Source organism: Phymastichus coffea, unplaced genomic scaffold (genome assembly GCF_024137745.1).
Source record: "Phymastichus coffea isolate CEN01 unplaced genomic scaffold, Cenicafe_Pcof_1.1 PCOF00020, whole genome shotgun sequence".
Classification (NCBI taxonomy): Eukaryota; Metazoa; Arthropoda; class Insecta; order Hymenoptera; family Eulophidae; genus Phymastichus; species Phymastichus coffea.
In genome coordinates, this window is record NW_026706831.1 from 799775 (window position 1) to 823063 (window position 23289).

The following is a 23289-nucleotide window of genomic DNA, read 5'->3' on the forward strand; positions in this document are numbered from 1 at the left end:
TATTCGACGAGTTAAAAATGTTCTAGGTCGTTGACCGATTGGTAAATTTTTCAAAACTCGCTTTCAAAAAGAAGAGATCGACAAAATCGTGCTTTCTTTTTAACTTAATTTTTTATAATTAATAATTTTTTAGATCAATGTCGTATTTACCATCGGAAAGGGCTAGTCTTTAAAAAATATATCCCTTTCAATTTTTCAGTCGTGAATAGCAGAAGTTACACGGCTTCAAAGACTGGTGTTTCATTAATACCACTGTGGCCTGTTCCGGGTTGTAAGTGCAATACACTTAATTTTTGACTGTTTATGAAAAGGGCAAAAGAACATCATTTAATACACTATGTAGGAGAAGATTTACATTAATACGAGATTCATACTCACTATCAAGTATGATTTTGGTTTTTTTACATTCAATAGAAGAGCATTTATTAATACTCAATCATCAACTCAATGATTTACTTCCGATTAAGCCTGAGAAAATCGAAATTATATTAAATTTACGATGGAAATTGAAGATCGTCAGCATAAATTATATAGTTTGCATATTCAAATACTTTAAGCAAATCATTTATGTAGATTACAAATAATAGAGGCTCCAAGATACTACGTTGTACTGTACAGGCGTGGCTGTTTTGTGATAACATAACGTTCTTTTCTGTAATGCAAAATAATTTAAGACATTTAAATCATGTAAATAAATACAAGGTATATTTTTCATATTCCGCAATGTATCTCGTTATGTCTACATAATGTTTGGCTTATCCATTTGTTGATGAATGATAAGGTGCTATCAGATTGCAATGTTTTACTCCATTTGCTCTAAAAAATTACTGACCATCTTCAGGTGTAATGTTTTTTGTTATCTAAAACCACTGTTTAATGGTATATTGTTAGTAGCAAACAAATTATCGAGAAGTGTTACTGTGGCAAAGCTAGTCGTAGAATTTGTGATCTTAACTTTGGTCTACTTGGTATAAACATCAATTACAACTAGTAACATCAAGCCAATAATTGGACCCGTGTATATGAATTCGTTCCCATGATCCTTGAGAATACAACCAATTATGTTCACGAAAAATTGGATTAACGTATCCACTGCAAACAGAATCATGGCAAGTCTGAAATGTTTTCAATAATAATGTCAATATTTGGCCAGTAGACAAAAGAAGGAGCAATAATACCCTTAATTTTAACAATACATCCAGATGAGTTGCATCCAATTCTTTAACAACAACTTATCGTAATATGGGTGAAATAATAGCATGATGTTTGAATATCAAGCAAACCGAAGAAAGATACCGAAGAAAGACATAATATGCCTTAAGAGCTTTGTAACCGAAATTAGACAGAATTTTTCCACTTTTAAAAAGTTCCACATTTTATTGAGATATAAATCTTTATAAGTTTCTTTTGCAATAAAAATTGCATTTATAAGCAGTTGATCAATTTGATTTAGTGTGAAGTAGTAGTAGAATTCATCCTTGTGATCTCTTCTGGAATATAAAATTTTATCGACGTAATCGGACGTAGTTGCCAAATGTAATCGAGAATAATAATCAGCATTTACATTAGCCTTTGTAGGTTTGAATTGCACATGAAAATTGAAATATGGTAAATAATCGACATAATTAGCCATTCGACTAATACGTAAAACTGACGGAGATTTTTCAGGACGTAAAATCTGTATGATAGGTTTATTAATATAACCTTAGAGAGTTATTAATATAAACTTTCTAGCTAGCGTATAGGCAATAAAAACATTTTTTAACTTTCCAAACAATCGCTAATGTTTTTTTACTGATATTGTTGAGTAAATAAACTAGAGAAGCCTCAGCTAAGGGGGCATTTGATAAGTGGGGACATCAGCCTACTGCATAATTTGAGATCAGTGCGTTTGTACTCAGCACTCACAAGGAAACTAATTTAGGCGTCTCTCCTCGATTTTAATTATTCTAAAATATTTTGTACTATCTAAAATTACTATCTAAATTTACTATAACACAAGCATTTTTTTATAGGCGGATATGCACTTTAAGAGGGATGAAAACCACGCCCGAAAGTCACTTTAAAATTACATTTTTTTTAATCTTTTCAGTTCTTTTTATTATTTTTTTTATTAATTAACTATTATCTATATATTACATTGTATATATTATACTATAACAATGGCCTCTATCATTTATTGTGTCTCTTGCTTTCTTTCAAATGTCGTTTTGCAGACTTTGCATCATTTACAGCTTTTGCAATTCCTGCAGTTTTACCAGCTAGAACACCAATTGTTCTTAAACCAGTAAAAAGGGGAATGAGAAGGGATAAAGCTTCACCCATTCTGTTTGAAATTAGCAGAATTCTCGGAATTTTAATGTTAGGTTTTTCACCAACTTATTTAACGGTTTCACGAGCTCTTTTTAGAGTATCACCGATGATCTTTCGAAAACACTTACTCTTTGGCCATTTAAAATTGGCAGCTTTGATTATTTTTTTCCAAGTTCATTGATTTTTGACATTTCTTTTTATGATCTTTTGACTTGGATTTTTGTATTTTTTTTCTTGAGCCCCATACCGAATTTCAATTTTAATTTTATGGCATTAGTTACAGCGTAAGCAGCTATTTTTTCACCAATACTAGAACTTATCTGTCACTCACATCCAAGCTTTCTTAGCTAATATGCTGTCTGAGATATTTCTATATTTTAAATTTTCTCTATTTTTCAAAGCTACGAGGGTAGATTCAATAAGTCATTAAAAAAAAAAATAGAAAAACAATTTTTTTTTGTTAGATTTTTTTATTTTTCATCATAATCTCCTTTTAGCTCGACATACTTTTTAAGCCATTAGAAAAAAATAATTTTGAAAGTTCCTCAAATTAGCCATTTGTTTGTGTTATGACCTGCTAGTTCGAGATGAATCGTTGTCCGGCAAGCCACTTTTTTAGGTTTAGGAATAAAAGAAAGTCACTAGGAGCCAAATCTGGTGAATACGGAGGATGGTCTACTAATTCGAACTTCAATCCCTTAATTTTAGCCCTTGAAATTAAACAAGTGTGCACTCATGCATTGTTTTGATGAAACAGATTTTTTTTGTTCAAATGAGGACGTTTTTCTTTTATTTACTCGCTTAACCGATCCAACAACGACGCATAATACTTTCCGGTGATTGTTTGTCCTTTTTCTAAATAGTCGATGAAGATAATTCTACGTGAATTTCAAAAAATAGTGGCCATAACGTTACCGGCCGATTTCACTGTCTCCGCCTTCTTTGGAGCTGATTGACCTTTCATAATTCTTTGTTTTAACTGTTCCTTCATCTCAGGAGTGTAGTGGTATATCCACGTTTCAACTATAGTTATGAATCGACGCAGAAAGTCGTCCGGATTACGGTGGATACGCGCTAAGAGGGCCTCAGCAGCCATCACTCGACTGCGTCTGTTCTTGTTTGAGAGCAAACGCGGTACCCTATCTTGCCAAAATTTTTTTCATGTCCAATTTCTCATGCAAAATCGAAATGACTGTACCTTTTAAAACCCCTGTGGCCTCAACTATTTCGCGCAATTTTATTCTTCAGACACTCAACACCATGTCATGGATTTTGTTGATCATTTCCGAAGTGCTCACGTCCACAGGACGGCCTGAACGATGTTTATCTGCAGTCGATTTACGGCCACGTTTAAATTCATTTATCCAATTGTAAACAGTTGAAAACACTGTGAACTGCATCTAACTCAGCTTTGATTTCTTTCGGTGTAAGGCCTTTTAAATAAAAATGTTTTATCACCGCTCGGAGCTTACTTTTTTTCATTGTTAACAAGAAACAAAAGTTGTTCACTTTGATTGACGATAAAAACGGAACTACTCGATGGATCTGGCTGAAACTTCGACAGTACTTTATTTAATAGTAACGCTTACTGGTGCAATATAAATTGGGATGCTTTGAGCGCCATCTCTTGGATTTCTAAAGACTTATTGACCTACCCTCACATATGCTCTCTGCAAGTTGCATCGAGAGAATTGAGAGAGAGTTCAAAATTATAAAAACGATTATATATATAGTCAGCGAGTCAGTTAATGTTTCAGCATCGTCTCGTGAGCATAGATTTTAAAGAGCAAACTGTAAAATTTCCTGTTGAAAATTTCGATTTTATAGTACAAGATAAACTACCAAAGCGTTATGGGGATTGACTTCCACATAGTATTAATGCTACTTTTGCAGTTCATCTAACTGTAGTAAAACCAATAGTCTTTTGGCGTTTTGCTCATCTCAAACGTGTTAGATTCAAAAATGTTTATGTTTAACCTAAATTTCTATTTAACTAAAATATAAATTACTGAAATAGACGCTGACGCCTATACACGGAGTGAAGTATTTTCCATTCAAAGGCATGAATCAGTGATTATTTCTAAGCATGCATTACCCAATTCGATTATGATATTCAACGATATTGCGTGCGAGAAGTAAGAAAACATACATACTTTCTTTTGTATGGGTAACCATAGAAGTGTCAACTTCTATCTTTCGCAAACATATGCTCGCATTCCTAAACAACTCGTAAAGGATAGCGTTAATTTGTTGGTAATTTTTCGACAAGATGAAGCAAATATAAAACATATTTTACGCTTGTGTACATTTGGACATGAATTACAATCAATTTAAAGAAAATGCGCAAAATATTGGTTGAATAATAAATATGGATTTTAGTGATTAACAAGGATAGAGCTATGAATAATGGAAGAAATTGAAAAGGTTTGTCAATTCGCTAAATAATATAGTCAGCGAAATAGAACCTATTAAAAGTTTAGAGAGTAAGAAGCTGAATCCTGAATTTTTTCTAGTTAAAAAGCCAAAGTTTCTCAAGAAAATACCAAAACACGAAAATAGTTATTTTACTGTTGCTGCTATATAGTGATAAGGATGAAACAATGAAGATACTGATGCTATTATTACGCACAACGATATACAAATTTATCATAGTTATCCGAATTGAGCGAGGATGAGAGTCTAGCTATTAATAAGCGTGTGAATATGTTGGATAAAAGTGACTCTAATTTTTGGATATGAAATATGGTGTGCATAAAGAAAAAATGGAGCTTACGTGTTTGTTACTTCCAAGTATCAGAAAACGAATGGTTTAATAGAGTTATTTGTATTAAAGCAGCCTAATAAAAGTCTAATAACTTAAGACGATCTAAAAAAATATCCAGAAATTTTGAAAAATTCTAGTATACAAAGAGAAAGTAGGAATTCATTTGAGTCTATATGTGCTAATAATAGCCACAAATTTAATAATGTTATTTGATCATTATATAAGAAGACTAAAAAACCAAACATACGAAAGAAGGATTTCAAAATTAGTGGGTCTTTACCTAGTTATAAAGTTACACGAAACAATATTAATATAGATTATATGTATTGGGATGATCTAAATGATGTCATCGATCGTCTTCAATTACTTATAGTTAAACAATCAGCTGGTAACAATAGTCATATCAATGAAATCTATTCGATAATGCAGGAACTACGCGTGTATGAATATATATATATATATATCGAGAGTATTATCATCATCCATTTATTATCAAAATGAGTGTCGACGTATTTGTGGTCGCCGTTGTGGTCCGTCAGATCTCGAATTTAAGTTCATATCAGAATGTTACTTTAGTTTGTAATTTAAAAGATTGGAAAATATTGCTCAACCACAAAATCCTGACAATGCTATTAATTTGAAAACTGTGCAATGCATCGTTCAGTCGGAAGTCAAAGCTGTTATATACGAGGTGTGTTCAAAAAATAAGGTGAATTTTTATTTTTATGAAAAAATATTTATTTATTCATCAATATTTATGTTGTCCCCTTCAAAGTAATCCCCCTCAGATATAATACACTTGTACCAACGTTTTTTCCGATCCTCGAAGCACTTCTGGTAAGCACTTTCTGGTATAGTCTTTAGTTCTTCCAGTGATTTTTTCTTTATGTCCTCAATCGTTCCAAACCTCCGTCCTTTCATGGGTTTCTTGAGTTTTGGGAACAGGAAAAAGTCGCAGGGGGCCATATCCGATGAATATGGTGCCTAAGGCATGATTCTGGTTTTATTTTTGACCAAAAAGTTCGACACAAGCAACGATGAGTGAGCAGGTGCATTATCGTGATGCAAAATCCATGAATTGTTTTTCCACAATTCCGGACGTTTTTTCTTTTTGTTTCTCGCAAACGGTGCATAACTTCAAGGTAATACTCTTTATTGACCGTATGACCTTGTGGTAAGAACTCTTGATGTTCTACGCCACGATAATCAAAAGAAAACAGTGAAAAAAACCTTGACATTTGATCGAACTTGACGTGCTATTTTTAGTCTTAACTCTTCTGGAGTCTTCCATTGGGACGATTAGGCTTTAATTTCGACGTCATAACCATAAACCCATGATTCGTCACCAGTTATGACTCTTTTGAGCAGATAAGGATCATCATTGACGTCGTTTAACAGCTCTTGAGCGATGCTCCTTCGACGGTCCTTTTGTTCAAAATTAAGCAATTTCGGAAAACTTTGGAAAAAATTGCTAAGCACGAGCCAACAGAGATGCCGACGTCTTCAACCACTTTTCTAATAGTGATTCGACGATTTTTTAATACCATTTGTTTCACTTCTTCAACACTTTCATCAGTTATTGAAGTGCTGGGGCGTCCAGAGCGAGGTTCGTCGTCGGTGTCTTCTCGGCCATCTTGAAAGAGCTTATACCACTTGAAAACATTTTTTTTTACTTAAAGTAGACTCACCGTCAACATTTAAAGTGTTTTGGAGCACTTAATTCTATTTTTTACACAAAATTTTATGCAAACTCTTTGATCTATTGTTTTCGACAGCAGAAAATCGCCGAGCACAAAAAACACGTCTAACGTTTCTGTCTCGCAAAAAAAATGTAAATATAGAAACTTGCTGAAACTGTGAGCACATATGAGGGACATATATACCAACATAATAAAATAGTCAATGATCGAATCTACGTAGTCCGCCCAATTTAAAAATTCACTTTACTTTTTGAACACGTCTCGTACACTACCAGGGCGTACTTGAAAAGTAATCTCAACGACTTGGTCGAAATAAATAAAGGAGAATTAGCAAAGATAAAAACAGTTATTCAAAATTTAGAGGGGGTAGATGGATCCGATGGAACACCAGAGAGTGATGGAGGAGCTTCACGAACCAGCTAGACGTAATTATCCAGGACGCAAGTACGACATTCGACGTATAGATGAGACATTGTCAATATGCAGGCTTGTTCTAGAGAAAATTGCGGCTACAATTGGCTTCTTACGATAATTGATAATTTTTCAAAGCATGCGAAAAAATACAAAATTAATCTCTACTCGACTTATAGTACACTCAAAATTTCAATATGTGAACGATTCAGATCCAGGTTGAAAAATGCTATGTAGAAAAAACTTAGTCTACGCGGCAACCAGAAATGGGCGGACATACTATCAGAGCCTATCACTTTGTAACTTCAACGATAAATCTAGCTTCTAGTAAATTTCTTTTCCTTAGTGTAAGTTGATTTAGAATGTAATCAGAAGACTACTGCTGCTGCTGCTCACTAGTTGATGTTGGTGACTTTTTCTTGATGAGAATAAGCTCCGTAGCCTGAGGTTTCGATTCATATAACGCTTCTTCTACTCCATTCTTTGCTCCCTTCTCCCAATTCGGTGGCTCATCAGCAGTGACCAATGCTCGAGCTACGGCAGCGAGATCGGTAGCCAATGCGGCTGGTGGCTCGACCGGGATTATTCCCAATGTTTCTATCCTGTCGTTCTCCACTAATGGAATACCTAATAATCCCCAGGGAAACGTATCGGTGTTACCAGGAAGCAAGAAACATTTGTCATCGTGTGCACTGAGTGCGATCTTTGTTTATCTCTCGTTTTATAAGTGATGATGGCGAGATCTGATCTTTTGCTCTCAGCTTAAAATCACATTTTTACGAAGACACTTGACGTAGTCTTCAAATACGATCGTAACTTTCAATATGGAACTTTTTTGGTTCGTTAAAATCTAACGTATGAAATACATGAATATGTATATATTGGTATTGGACCTCACAAACCAGACTATTCTTGTCAGTGTACAACAGTTTGTAATACTTATAGTCATAGTAAAATAGATACACTAGAATCTTTGAGAAGTCTAGGACAGAAAAACCGATGTATATGAGTTGGGTTTTTTCACTGTTATTTCTGTCCGCAATAGCTCAATCGCCATTAACTCATCGTCAAAAATATTACTACTGTGGAAATTTGGTCGAGCTACGAGAGCTTCAGTACTATATTGCCCTTCTCACTTGTTCGCCAATTTCATATCGATGCTTTTTTTTCATTTTTTATGGTTTTTTTGTACATAGTATTGATGAATAGTTTAAATAACAGTTTTCCAAAATGATTTTCTGCCTGTTTACGCATGTCACTGTTCAAATCAATATATTTTTTCAACGATGCACTCTAATCAAATTTCAAAACAAGATAGATTTTCTTAGAATGTAAACCATGGTTTATAACTTGTTTTAACGCTTTGTAGTAGATCACGTAACGCTATTTATCGTCAAGAGTCGTCATGAATTTTTTCTGTTTTTATTTTGGAGAAGACTTGTGCTTTGAACAAAATAATAGATTTTTCTGTGCATCGTGAATTTTTTACGAGTTATGCAAATCTACTTCGAGTATGTATCCAAACGGCGAATCATTGATATGAAGACTGTTGTAGAAGCTTTGATTTTGTGAAAGAGATGTCTCCTCAAGTTTCATTAATACATAACACAGGGGCAGCCACCTTTTCAATAAAGCAGTCTGCTACGTGGTGTATCCATCGTTTTGTTGGAAGTGTCACCCTAAAATATGATGATTTTCCAAGTACGACGACAGTTTGTCGAGAGATGAAGCCATAAATCAGAATGAATCGACGAATCGTAGATTTATGTCAGTACCTACCGTATACTTGGTAACAAATATATATTTTTTCTTTGCTTGTGGAAGATGGCTCTTTCGACTAGGGAATTCATTCGCAATCTCTTTAATGAATAGGTGTGATCGTATTTACTGAGATTATGAAAAAATACGGATGTAGTCATCGATTTTTTATAAATAATGTTACATGTGCACGTTCGCGATACTTTTCAGTAAAGTAACAATGATCGTCAACTTTTATATCCTTCTCATTGGCGAAAGACTTTTTATATATGTGGCGTATCGTAGCATGAAGAAAAGCTGAATGTCTCGTGAAAAATTAAATTTACCATAGGTTGTGGATTTTTTTAGAACTCGTTCAGGCATATAGCTAAGTGATAAAAACTATGTACAAACTACTTGGCTAGACTAATATCATTTATCATCAATAGAGTCATCATAGCTACACTTCACGAAAAAACCAATACTACGGTTTTTGATGTTGATAGACGCGTTCATCATTACATATCAGCGTATACAACGTGTATGTACGGTACAGAACTCATTTTTCAAATTATTGAATTGTACAAATTTGTCTTTATGATCAGAAAGCACAATTTTACACATATTCACATTTTTACAATTAATCTTGTGTGTTTTCAATTTTTCTTCATATTGCAGTCAACAATCACAAATATGTGACATACATCTTCTAGATGACAACTGTCGATATATCGTAGTAGATAGGGTAGTAATGGACTGCGTTACAATTCTAATTTTATAATCATTGAGTAGATGCAAAACACTTCTAGATGTGTATATAACTACCTGGACTGTCTGTAATTTCGGTTTGCTACCTACGGTTAAGTTTGAAGTTTGAGCAAGTTCATCAGCTTTCTGCAAAGCCAACGAATCAAATTTCAACCACTTTCCATATCTTTAGCGGTGGCATCATCAACCTTTGCAAGCATGCAAAAGTTTTAAAGCAGTGTCCTTGAAATACTGAGGATTACCATTATGTAGAATTGTAACGCCTCGTAAATTATATTTCTTTTATTACAGTTCGCATTAATGCAAACGAGGAATTAATTGAATCCATCAAACTGCTCACATTTTATCATACATTAATCAAAAATGATGCTAGGGGTGAGTGAATCCGATTGGCTAAGTCTCATTCGTCGAAAAAATAGGTAGGAACTGACAATTGCAAGCCATATATAAAAGATACTTATTCAAGTGTTTGTCATAAACGTACAGGGGTTCAAAACTTCCATAAACGAATTTGTGTTCAAGGAAATTACGATTGTTTTCATAGAATAAAATGTAATTCCTTTAGTTTTCCTATTCAAACTACCTTGTCCGTAATTATGGAACAAAAATCAATCCGAAAATCGTTCATTCATTAAGAACTTTCATGGGATTCCGTGGGAATCTGACAATTTACCTAACGACGAGCTTGGGCAAATAATGAGAAAAGCTCTCTTTGGAGCTACTATTTTTATCAAAGGTCTCGAAAAAGCAAATTGGGTTAGATTTTTGTTAAACAATGCAAAGTAAATGTTTTTTTCTTTCTCATGCATATAATTATGAAGTGTCATCTATATCTTATTATTATTATTTTTATTCTTAAAGAACAATTGTAATCAGTGTTGAAGATTTGGGTTGTCCTTCATTCAAGAAATTATTAAACCAAGCGTTTTCTTCATGCAGTAACTACAACGCCAAGTATTCATCAAACCCGCCATGTGCTTACCAGAACACGTTGCTATCACCAAATAATTACACTATTATTTTTTTGTATCATAGCTTATATATTTTAGAAATAAATCAAAACAAAATGATTATTTCTTATATCTTCAAGATTATTTCTGATCTCTACACAATAATGAAAAACTAATAGATATTTTATCAACAAGAAAAACTGATAGTTTTTTCAACAAGATTCTAATCATGAAGTGAGTATGTCAGTGTAAAGTTTAATATAAACAATTTGAGATATTTAATCATTTTTGAGACAATTAATTAAGTAATTAATAATAAAAAACTCATAGTTTACATAGCAAATAATTGTTTTATTAAAGAAAATGTATGCAAAATAAGTACGGAAATATCCTATAATTATTTAGCAACTTATTAGATAGTCATTAAGTTTATTTGTACATACGGTGCATGAAACAACATGTCCACATCGTAAAAAGACTACAATTCTCGCATCCAAACATATTTTTTATCCAATAAACTCAAGCTGTTGTAAGATATCAGCTGTATTTCGTTTTGATTTTTCAATTACTTCTTTCGTATATTTATTAATTTTAGTAATAATCTTTTCAAAATTATATATAAATTATTGACAAACTGATGCCATAGTAGCTGTTGTATACGTTAATTTTTCCATCAAACTTAAATCAGCAAGCACCTTAGTGATGTTATTTACTGATGCTAACGTTTGCTCGCCTGTACTTAAGCTAATTGTAGGTAGATAGGTTTCATTTAAGTTTTCTGTAGGTATACTACTTATTACGCGCTCTGATCATCCTGACAGCCCAGGTCGATACTCAAGATCATACATTCCACAAATATCCCTATTTTTTCGTAATGATATTGGTACAGGACTCGATCCGATTGGCACATTACCTCAAGCAATCTTGCGAATAAAACGACATCGACCACCCCGTCGTTGATGTTCCGATATGGGTCGTCACCTTTTTCCCAACTAAAGATTTCTGTGCACCAGTCAAAGTAGCACACCTGATCAATCTATTCCGTATAATAAAAGCCATCTGCAACCAAATCTGTTGGATTCACATACTCACAAGACCATCGAGCAGTGAAGTAATTTAATCTCGTTTGCTTAAATCTAGAAAAAATGCATAAAACCAAAAGAAAATATATCAAATACTCTCGAATAAAGAAAAAAATAGTTACTTGTAGTCCATCACATTGTCACGCACAATCGTTGCAGAGTACTACTTATTTCACACGAGGATGTCGCATTACAAAAAGCTATTACCACTTCTTTTTAATACGAATAAGCTTGTTGCTAATAGTTGAATGCGACTGCCATAGAGATTCAGTCCATTTTTATACCGTAAGTAACAGATAGACAAGATGAAATAAATCAACTTCTTTCCACCCATATTTTATTTCCAATTAGAATAATCGACTATTGAATATAAGAGCACATTTTTTTAAACGCTATAATACATTATTAGAATTTAACGTCACAAGTATATAAAACGTTATCAATTGTTCATCTTTAACGATTTCTCAAACTATAAATGCAACATGATTAACCTATTGCAATTATTCTTTATTAAGATGGGGTAGAGTAATAGTATACCGTACACGCGTTTCTCCGACACTAGTGAAAGTTGAAATGTAAATAAAGAAAATTATTCAAACAACTCCAAATCCATACCAAAGTCAGAAAGGTATAAAAAAAACTTCAAACCACCTATATACAACATGCTATACTTTTTATATGAATAAATAAAGAGAAATATTTTTATAATGTATATTAAATATTTTTTCATGATATCTCATTTATATCTTTAATTGATATTTCTAACTATAAAAAAGGTTATTTAAATTTTTCTTAAAAATAAGATAATATTTATCATTGACTAACATTATAATAATAATGAAAAAAAAGACATTACAGGGTATCGAACCCACGCCCCCATGCATCCGTTCAACTACGTTTTGACATTTAAGTCATAGTCTTTTTTGAAGAAACGGTACATATTGTGTATTTTTATTTTAAAACAAAATTATCATATTAGTCTTTTATTTCAACCTAGTGAATATAATTTAATTAAAAAATACCTATCTTATACTTATCTATGGACTTTGTTGAACATTAGATAGGACTAAAAAAATACACTAAGTAAAATTTATTAATATCTTTTCTTATCTTACCTATTTTTTACGACTCCGATATAGTTATACATACGGTTTAGAATGGCATTAAAAGTGTTGTTTCGTGAATATTTGATAAGTTTTTTCAAACATAATTCTTTTATTTCTTAAAAAGTTCATCATACATTGTTATGTAGCACTAAAAAGTGTCGTTATATATTAATTAAACAATGATATTAATTGAATAACTATGCGACTGCCTTGAAAGAAGTAGCCCCGAAAAGAGTCAATCAAGTCACTGCAGTTGTACTACCCATACAACCTATCTAATTTGTCTTACCTGCTGCGTAAAAAACAAAAGTGCACTCGCGATTAAGAACGCATTATTAAAAACACATACGCGAAGCTTCTTCGTACAATTGCCTTCGTGTTAGCTACTCCTTCTATTAATTATGGACGACTTCTGCGCGTGACAAAATCAGTGTTGTGCCATCCGTGCCTACAATTAGCCGACCAATAACCATACGGGGAATCAACCTCGCGCCCCAGTTCCACGGAAGTGAATAAGAAACTATATGTATTTAATATAGATAGTAAGAACTCCAAATATACACACACATACACACGTTATAGGGGTAGGGTAGTGATGGTGCAATCGGAGAGAAAATCAGCTAGTTTACACGTTGATCTTAAAATGTCAGATCGATACGAGTGATGAAAAAAATACGTGGATTTCAGATCACGCATGATTTGAAAATGCTAATTTAAAAACATACGAATCATAGACCATGCCATAAGCTGATACCGTCTACTGATCTAATGCTGCCTTGACCCGAGGTCTCTTTAGTTTATCTACTTCGCTGCTAACTACAAATCAACGTTAACAAAGCCAACCTTAATGAATCACTATTAATAAGCCTACATGAAGCTCCTATGTCTAGTTCCATCCGCGCAATTTTTAATTAATTTTCATATTAAGTATTTTTTACACGATTTAATAACAGACATTTTTTCAATTTTTTCAAGTAATGGATGAGTTAATTTCTTGCGCTGGCATCTTTGAACTTTCAATTTGATCATTGCGAATTGTTTTTTTTTTTTCTTCATTTGAAAGATATATTTTAGAAATAATACCAATCTTACAAATGCAACAATCAGCGTTCCGGGAATGGCAAGTAGTTCGATTATGATTGCCACCACAGCTTCGGCACGATGAAAGTTTCCGTTGAACATTCAATGTATGTTGTTCTGCGATGTTCAGTTTTGTTAAAAGCTCGTTGTACTTGGTAATGATTTCGAAAGTGTAACGAGCTCTTTTAAGCTCTACTTGATTTGACTTGCAACGGAGTAGATAATAAAGCATTAGTTTTCTGATGTGGACTAATCTGTACATTATTTTTTGATAATTTGGCCGTGCTCTTGGTTGTTTTAAGTGAAAAAAGAGTCGTATTGATTTGTTCACAAGTTCGTCACGTTTCAGGCGTGTCCGATGAAATAAAAAATTTTAATACGTTATTCAACCCATCACCTATGTGTATTCGTCTGTAGTTAGCATATAAATTATTTAAAATCTTACAATCGAAGCCCAGTTGAATCTCTTGAAAAAATCTTTTACCATTGTGCCATCGGATGAAACATATTCTTTAAAATTGAAAGGTGCAGATCTGATTTGACCAACTGCGCCTGCTCCATTGGTAAGCTCATTTGCGATATCTGGAAGCGACACTATTAATGTCAAATATGTTCGGTGTTTTTAGCGAGACATCACCTATTTTGAGAGCTTTTTCATTAATCTAGAATCCAATTTTAAACTATTGCACACGAGGATGAATAAATTAGATATTAAATGTAAACTCGTTTATTAATATCGAAGTTGTCGGTAAATAAATGAATTTGTTGTAACAATAACATAAACCAAAAAAGAAATAGCATGAATTAGGTTATAAAGAATTGAAAATAATAAAAGATTGGAATACAATACATAACAAGAACAATTACAAAATTGTGCTAGAAAGAAAGAGATAGAGCATCGGATTGCCACGAGCAACCGTCGATAGCCGTTGTTTATTCTGAAAATTACACCATTGGTTGGGTTTAAAGTAGGGAGAAAGCAGTGGGCAGAGGTGGCTAGCGAGAACTCGCTAGCCAGTTTTCGATAGAACTGAAAAGCAGTCATTCCAAGCCAACGGCTTGGCAAATTAAAAATATTTACAATCGCGTTCGCGTTGCAGCGCCAAACAAACGGAAAGTCACCGCGCCAGACATAATAGGGCTTTTATCTCTGCTCGCTTGTTCGACCGCTAGCGTGGCGCCGTTGCGTTCCTTTTTCCCTACTGCTTGCTAGCTAGCTTATTTCACGCCTTTTATTCTCTGCTTGCTAGCTGTGTATTTTTTCCTGTTCGTTGTCATGGCATTACTCGTTGAAATACAACAATTGCCATCTCAATTCTTCTTCCTTTTCCATCGCGCAGGCATACTCGTTGCTTATTGTGACGACTGCTGGCACAAACAGACAATTATCACAGGCTTTGATGATGATACTTGAGTTTGAGATACAAGCACTCTCAGTATTCTCGGATGCGCAAGCGCAGTGTCCGCGAATTAGAAGTGATAAGAAGTGAAAACGGTGGCTGGCCGTTTGGCCTCTCTTGCTTGTGCGACTATAAGAGAGATCGAGCGAGAAATCGATTAGGACTTGAAAGCTTTCCCGGAAGAGAAAACGCTGCTTCGGTCAGTGGAGTAGCAGTTAGTATGAGATCGTGGCCAGCTACCGCCCTTTATACAGCTGCCCCAGCTACTTTGGCTTAGAAAATTGTGTTCATCGATTATCCACTCACCAATTTTCAGCAGAACTCCTTCACTCTTTTCTGCTAGCTTTTGCTTTCTGCCTCTCCAACTTCTGTTGCCACCGTCGTCGCCGCCACTGCCACCGTCTATTTCTTAATTCCCTTATTATTCGATTTTACTAGTCTTGTGCCAATTATTCGCTTTTGTTATCCATTATTTTCTCATTTCTGTATTATTTTTGCTGACAGTATTAATATTTTTATGGCATAAAATAAAAAATTTGTAGAAAAGCAGAGAAACAAACGAGGAAGGCGAAAGAGAAAGCGAAAAAGAGGAAGCTGTAGAGGGAGGATGGGAGAGAAAGGTAAAAAGAAAGATGCAGTCGGATCCCGTGGGAGAGGCTACGAACGTGGGAGAGAGAAAAAGAGAGGGCGGCAGTAGGCTGACGTGCTCGGTCCTTTTACGGCATATGTAAAGCACATAACGCACATAAGGAGACAGGCAAAGACTGGGCGAGCAGAGTGAGCAGCGGAGCCAACATTGTCGAACGTGACTGCTTGTAAGGGATAGGCCGCTGATATAAGAGGCGCTGCCGCGCAAGCTCGCGAGCAGCGTGCTTTTATGGATGGAGCAGGCGCGCGAGTGAGCCCCCGTCCCATGTCATAAGTCTGCCGTGATGTATGCTTTTGTTTGTTTGCCCAAGTAATAACGCTGAGACTGGATGCTTCTCCGATGTATTCTCACCCTCCTTCAGTCGCCTTTTCTCTCCACACTGTTCCCTCTCACCTTACATACACTGCCTTTATCCACGTCGCATTATCGAGTGATAAAATGAGAACAGAACAAAAAAAAATCATTTGTTGCAGCTCAATCGAAGGACGGCGCAATACAAGGAGGAAAAGCGAAACCTGCCGAACAGGGCCGACAACGAGAGCATGTCGCTGACGCACTCCAGTCTGAGCTTGAACACGAGCGGCTTGTTCCGCGAGGGTCGCATACGGCTGAGATGCTTTGCCGAAATAACGCCAGTCTATAACGCATCGGCCTCCATCGCCATCACTGAAGACGTGCCGAACATTGCCTCGATCACCGGCGACGCCTCGTCACACAGCCGTCGTAAGTAGAGATTTGCAGCTCTATAAATGCACGCTCGGGCGAGTAATATAGGCCGCTGGCCGTTACCGGCTGCCAGCGCGATGGGCTAGTTCGTCGCCGCGCACTGCAGTTTTATGAAGCAGGCATTCCTCTTCGTTGGCTGCCGACGAGTCGCTCGTGCGCTCCCGCGCGAGACCCTTGGGCCTAATAAATTTCCGCTGCGAATCTTTATCGCCGACGCGTGATTAAAGCCCGCTTGTTTAATTCCGATTGTTTTACGGGCGTGCGGCGATTTCCAGCGCACAGCGCGTTGCTTCACGTTCGCCGCAGCTCCATTGCCATTTGTTTCGAACCAGTCTAACTTCCCCTCGAAAGATCGGCAATTATGGGATAATGATTTAAATAACATTCACTGAATAACTATATTGCGTTACGCCCAAAGATTACTTTATTCGATACACACAAGGAGAGGCAGGCCTTAACTATAATAGGACAACCAAATCTGTAGACTATAGAATTATAATCAGGCGTGCTACAAGCTGCTTCTAATATCAGGAGCAGAGACCTCATCATCTCACACCAGGCTAGTGCATATTTGTCATGCGTTTATTGTCTTTTTAGAAATCTCTGAAGTAAACAAACGTTGATTTTTGCATTCTCTTTTCGAAGCAATTCTTCTATCCGCTCGCCTTGCAATTTACATATCTGCATTTAAATCGTCAATGCAATAGACTTCTTAAATACTTAAATACTTAGGCTCGCGAGCAATTTTCAGCCAGTAATACGCAAAGTGAATTTCAAAAGCTGAACAGCTTCGCTTGTCAGCTATTATTTCACTTTTCAAATTTCACAAATTATCCCTGAAAGCTAGATCTATAAAGTAGACGCCAAGTGAAAATGCCTTTTACGAAATCACGTAATTTTGTTTACCAACTCTTCGTAACTCGCTCAATCTATATCACGATATACAGTCGCGAGCTAGTTCCAATTTTTTCTACTTTTGACATGTGCCGATGACACTTAAAGCAAGCTATTTTCGCTCGACACTTTCTTCAATATCATTGTCGAAATTTATTTGGCAAAATGTAAAGAAATAATAACAACAACAGAAGTAAAAAAATTTGCACGTGCGCGGCTTGTCCAGCAGATGCCAAGTCTGATAACGACTCGGCAACAGCCGCTTGAAAAGTCCGAAAAGAGTTATTATTCTGCCAAACGAGCTATTCTTGTCTCTCTCTCTCTCTCTCTCTCTCTCGATCTCCGGCTCTTCCTCTTTGTCTCTTTCTGTAGCCTAGCTGCACGTCTTGCTGGCAACATAACGCACGGGCTATGTGCCATTGTGCTCTCGGTTCGGCTCATTTCCGTCCTCGAATGAGCAGCGAGATCGTCCGACGAAAGTAGAAAACTGAATTTAACGAACCATCGCTCGGCGTGGCGTTCTGTTCCCACACTACTACTTCTTTACTTGTTCTTATTTCCAATGACGTTTTAACCTACTCGGAACTCGACTTTCTGATCACTGTAAAGAAAAAAGAAAGAACAAGCCAAGTTGCGTTGTTTATTTCTCTAACTTTGCATAAAATTTAGAGCCGTATATATCTTTAGCAATTTTCAGTCTATTTTTTCTTTAGCTTATTTAGCGTTAGCTATTATAGCTCGCTAGCTGGCCTCTACTTAGTCGACACGACCCAAGATTTCTGAAATAGTACGATAAGAGCTTTACAATATATCGTTCACCAACAAATATTTGAATTAAGTGCAACTCGGCAAGCTGGTGCGGCGCTTTACTTGCATTGTCGCTGCAGCGCGCAAGCGGCCTCTTTCCTAAAACTTTATCTTTGCTAAGTTTATGAATATTGACGGCATTAACATTTTTAAACTTGACTAACATATTTTCAATTTCAATACTTCTCATGAATCCTTATCTGAACCAGTGAAATCGATAACTCAGCCATTGTTGCTGGCCTTGTTAATTAGTGCGCAGCCAAACGTCATTCATTTTATAGTCATCGTAGCAATATTGCTTTGCCTGACTTTAGCTTTAATATTTTAATGTTCGTCGTAATGCAATTAGAGCAGATTTCCGCGTTATTTAGTCGATTTTAACGACGGACGAATTAACTGATGTTGAGGAGAGAAAAAGGACAAAAATTGTTTAACGAGCTCAGAAGACTACGAGGAATAGGTACATTTCTCAAAACAAAAGCATTTTTCGAAAGTCGCTAGTTATTGCAAAGAATACGTAATAGTGTAAGAAGGGGTCAGTGGCGTATGAGTTAGTAGCCGTGTGGAACGTTCCCATGGGAAAAATCGTTGTAATGAAAATATTTATGGACATGACGTAGTAGCGTGGTGGCAGCAGAAGAGGCAGGGCGGGCCAGGGCAGGGGCTTTTGTTGCGATATCAATCACGGAGATGCGAGAGCAAAGGGGAGTGCATGGAGTCGGAGTCACCCCCAGGCTTAGTCAGAGAGAACGAGCTACAGTCCGCTTCCGCGGCAAAATTTATAAACGTGAATCATGCCGTGCTGTAGGTAAAGGTCCGTATCAGCTGGAGCGTTCAAGCTTTCGAGAAATCGAATGAGTTGCCATTGATGTTTGCAGTCACTTGGCCTTTCGCGAGGCATACTCCCCTTGTCCCAATCGCAATTGCCACGTATGACTCAGCTTACATCGACTACACACACATTTAAGTGCGTCGTATTCATATGGTGAGGCTCCATTGGGTCCGGCTGGCAGTTCTCGCATAATCGATATAGCGGTGTTCAGTTTAGATGATTCTGACTATTACTTGGCCATCTATCAAAAACTATTGCATCGGTCGATGCCACCAATCGGACAATTGAATCGGCAAAGTGATCTCGAGGTTGTCTCAAATAATAGAAGCACAGAGCTAAACCGCTAGCCACAACAGTCCAATAAAAGCAGTCCATACCTTGCACCCGGGAGTCCAAGACCGTTCTACTGCCAATTCATTATTCGGCCGTAAAAGCATCGCACCTAAAGATGTCCATTTAAAAAACCCTTCCCATGCTTTCTCCTACTACCGAGCTTCCCTCTCCACTTTCTTCGCCGCTCTACTTTATTCCTCTTGTAAGATGGATCTCTCTATATATATATATACACCTATACTTCGTGCTAGCTCCAGGTGTTACTATACCAGCCTGCCTGCATGCCTGCCTGCCCACCTGCTTATTTATGCCTCATTATTGCGGCTGCGCAAGCTCGGACGCCTTCGCATTTCGCACGGCTTCTTCGTATGCACGCCTATTACGATCATCTCTCATTGGAAAAGTTGAGATCAATCGTTTGACTTCTCTAATCATAACAGAACATTTTCTAAAGCCAAATTTATTCAAACGTTACTAAATACTTAATAATATAATTTTTTTCCGATGTCGAGGCTTACGATAGTATCATAAAAAGAATTTCCTTCTTTGGCTTATTTCCTGAAATTACTCGTTCTTATGATTGTAAGTCCATTTTCATTTTTAATGGCTTTGCTTATTTCAAAATTAGTACTTTATATTACTTAACACACTTACCGCACTGGTTGTATTTCACGTTAAATTCAAAGCTTGTTTAAAAGTGTTTTTCATTGATTAAAATTGTGACAAACATTGTAACAGAGACAAAAAAAGCTTCGGAAATTTCCAGTGTTGGCAAGAAATGACTCAAGCGAGAAGAGAGCTAGTAAAAGAGAGGAACAGAGACGCAGGAAGGAAGCAGAGTGCAGAGCTGAGTTTCTTCTTCGTCGAGTAGTAATTTAGTTTTTCCCATAGCTTGGTGGCTTTTTGCTCGCAAATTTAATCGAGAAACCACGTCATCATCTTTAATGCGATTTTTCGCCAGTTTCCGTAACTTTTTGGCTTCACCTTATGAAATTATAGTCGTACTAAGTTGATTACATAAATATCACCAAATCATCTGCACGTTTAATTCAACATGGATAATCGCCAGAAACATTGAATAGGTAGAAAAAATTATTGATTATTGTCAATTGAAATTTTTCCACTGCTATATCGCTGTTATTTAGAGTTGTTATGTACATTACATTTACAAGAAAAATAATTTAACAACTGTCTTAGATGCAGTTCTTCCCTATTCATTTGCTATTTACAAATTGTAGATTCTTATTCATGTCTGTATTGAACTAAATCGAGCGTTGCCCTTTTTAAGTGTCGACATTTTTTCTAGAAAAAACATAAATAATTTCATTTTTCACTTTTCCTATATATAAACAAGTAAATGTGACGAACGGGGCAATCTTTATAAGAATTAGCATTACTCGTATTGTGGAATCAATGAATACTTTTTTGAAATTTATTACAAGCTTCAGTAATTATGAAAATACAAAATCTTACAATTTTGTTCTTTCTCTAATAATATTTAAAATTAAAAAACATCTTTATTTTTTGAAAAAATTACATGCTTTATCTGAGGGTATCGGAGTGAGAGAGTCAGATAAAATAAAAAGGTTGAGTGTATAGAAAGTGGTTATAGTCTAATATTTAGGAGCGTATAATGTTAATTGAATAAAAATATTATTAATTAATGAATTATGATTATATATATATATATATTTGTTAATTTCCCTTTTACAGAATCCAGTGGATGCAATCAAATGGTGTCACTGTGTATTTGGTCTCATGGTTTAGCAACTTTAACCATGAGTCTTACTTTGCACATAATATTGGATTCCTTAATAACAAGGTAGTTTAAATCCAATAGCATCGTAATGATGATACCGACGATAATGATTCAAAGACGTCCTCTCTGCCTGGCCCATTCACATCGTCCACATGAAACCTAGTAGACTAGGGCTTCCAGTTATGTATGTTACTATATACAATGAAATAGATAGCTGAATAATTTTGACTCGAATGATGTTGAAGACGACAAAGGGTCAGTTGCTTCAAATAACATACATTTTGTCAGATGAGGAAAATAGGTAAATGAGATAAATAAATTATAACACTGATAACGCGTAAAAGTTAATTAATTCAATGATGAGCGTTAAATTAAAAATAAAATCAATAAAATAACATTTAAAATTAAGATAATGAAACACATTTATGCAAATATTATAAACAGTTACTTTTGAACATGTTATCTTTTGATGTAAATTGTTACAAAAAAAACACTTTTCCTTCATGTATTTATAATGTAATATGCTACTTCAAATGGTCATTGATAAACAGTTGTATATTCGCGTTTTCGTCCATCGTTTTTTTACAAAATCCCATATTCTAACAGACAGAATTTTATTTGTTATACTGTTTCCAGAACATTAGAAAATCTGATAATATCTCAATATTAATATCGGAAAGATACATATTTACATGGTAATTTCTTATTTGTTATGACATCGATTATTATAATTAATTTTATTAATTAACAATCTTATTTCATTCATTTCTAAAAATAATTCTCAGACATGGTTTTATAAACTTTATAAAAAATGTTACGTATAAGTGATATGTAAAAATATATTTTTTGTTCGATTAATAAATATTTGTATTTAATTATTTAAACCTTGTCACAGTATGTTTGAAGCATATATGCGTCATTTAATAATTAATAAAATATGTTATTTACATATAAATAATATACCTTTTCTTTTATAGAGAAACAAATATTAAGAGCCTCTAGAATTGATGAATAAACGGGATGAGACTAGAATAAACAGTCTATTAATATTTTTAGATATAAGTGTATACGATGCAAAGGGTAAAATTTATAGGTCTAAGGGATAAAATCACGATGCATTTTTACGGTATATAGTAGGTTTCTTCCAGGTAAAATCAATAATTTTTCCTTGATTATTAGTAATATTCATTGAATGTATTATTAACAAATGTTCTAAGATTTTTACAATATACATACACTGCCCATCAATCACTTTTGCCATGCTTACCTCAAAATTAGGCAAACTTGAAAGTTTTGTATCTCGGTCGGAAATCATCGTATCACAAAAAACCGCAGGGCATTTTAAAGGTAATTGCAAAAGCTTCCATTTAAGACGTGCAGAGACTTAAAAATGAAAATATGTGTTTTTTACAGTAAAAAAACTGATTAAAAAAATTTCAATTTTTTTAACTTCGACTTAAATCAATGCCAATTTAGAACCAGGCGGTGGAGGGCAAATTGACCTGAGGGGTTCGGAGGGTAATGTCTTTCCTTTTAAAATGAGCTCCCGCGGGGTTCTATCCGATGTTTTTTAACCGAGTTACGGCGTTTTTTGTAAAAAGCAACCTTCTTTTTCCAATCCTCAATTACTTCGACTTGCGTACGTTTTGGAAAAAAATGCCAAAGAGAAAAAAGTTTCATTTTGTATCCAAGAATACGAAAATAAAGTCAAAATAAAGAAATAGAGAAAACAATTTTTTTCGGTTTTTTAACGCATTAAAAAAATAAAGGAATTTAACTTTTTTTTTACGCTTAGTTTTAAAATGTCTAGGGATGTAGTAAATCACAAAAAAACTAAAACTAAGCGTAAAAAAAAAGTTAAATTCCTTTATTTTTTTAATGCGCTAAAAAACCGAAAAAAATTGTTTTCTCTATTTCTTTATTTTAACTTTATTTTCGTATTCTTGGACACAAAATGAAACTTTTTTCTCTTTGGCAT

At 35.0% G+C, this 23289-nt stretch overlaps 1 protein-coding gene across 1 annotated transcript in view; it reads left to right on the forward strand.

Moving 5' to 3' along the window:
• The window catches only part of LOC131675361 (uncharacterized), a 116735-nt gene extending 94625 nt beyond the window's left edge, over positions 1-22110 (forward strand). Inside the window, exons 5-6 of the mRNA XM_058954319.1 lie at positions 16434-16683; positions 21266-22110. Coding sequence (XP_058810302.1) covers positions 16434-16683; positions 21266-21378 — 363 coding nt within the window. The 3' untranslated portion in view covers positions 21379-22110. The remainder of the gene's footprint in view (positions 1-16433; positions 16684-21265) is intronic.
• The last annotated feature ends 1179 nt before the right edge of the window (positions 22111-23289 follow it).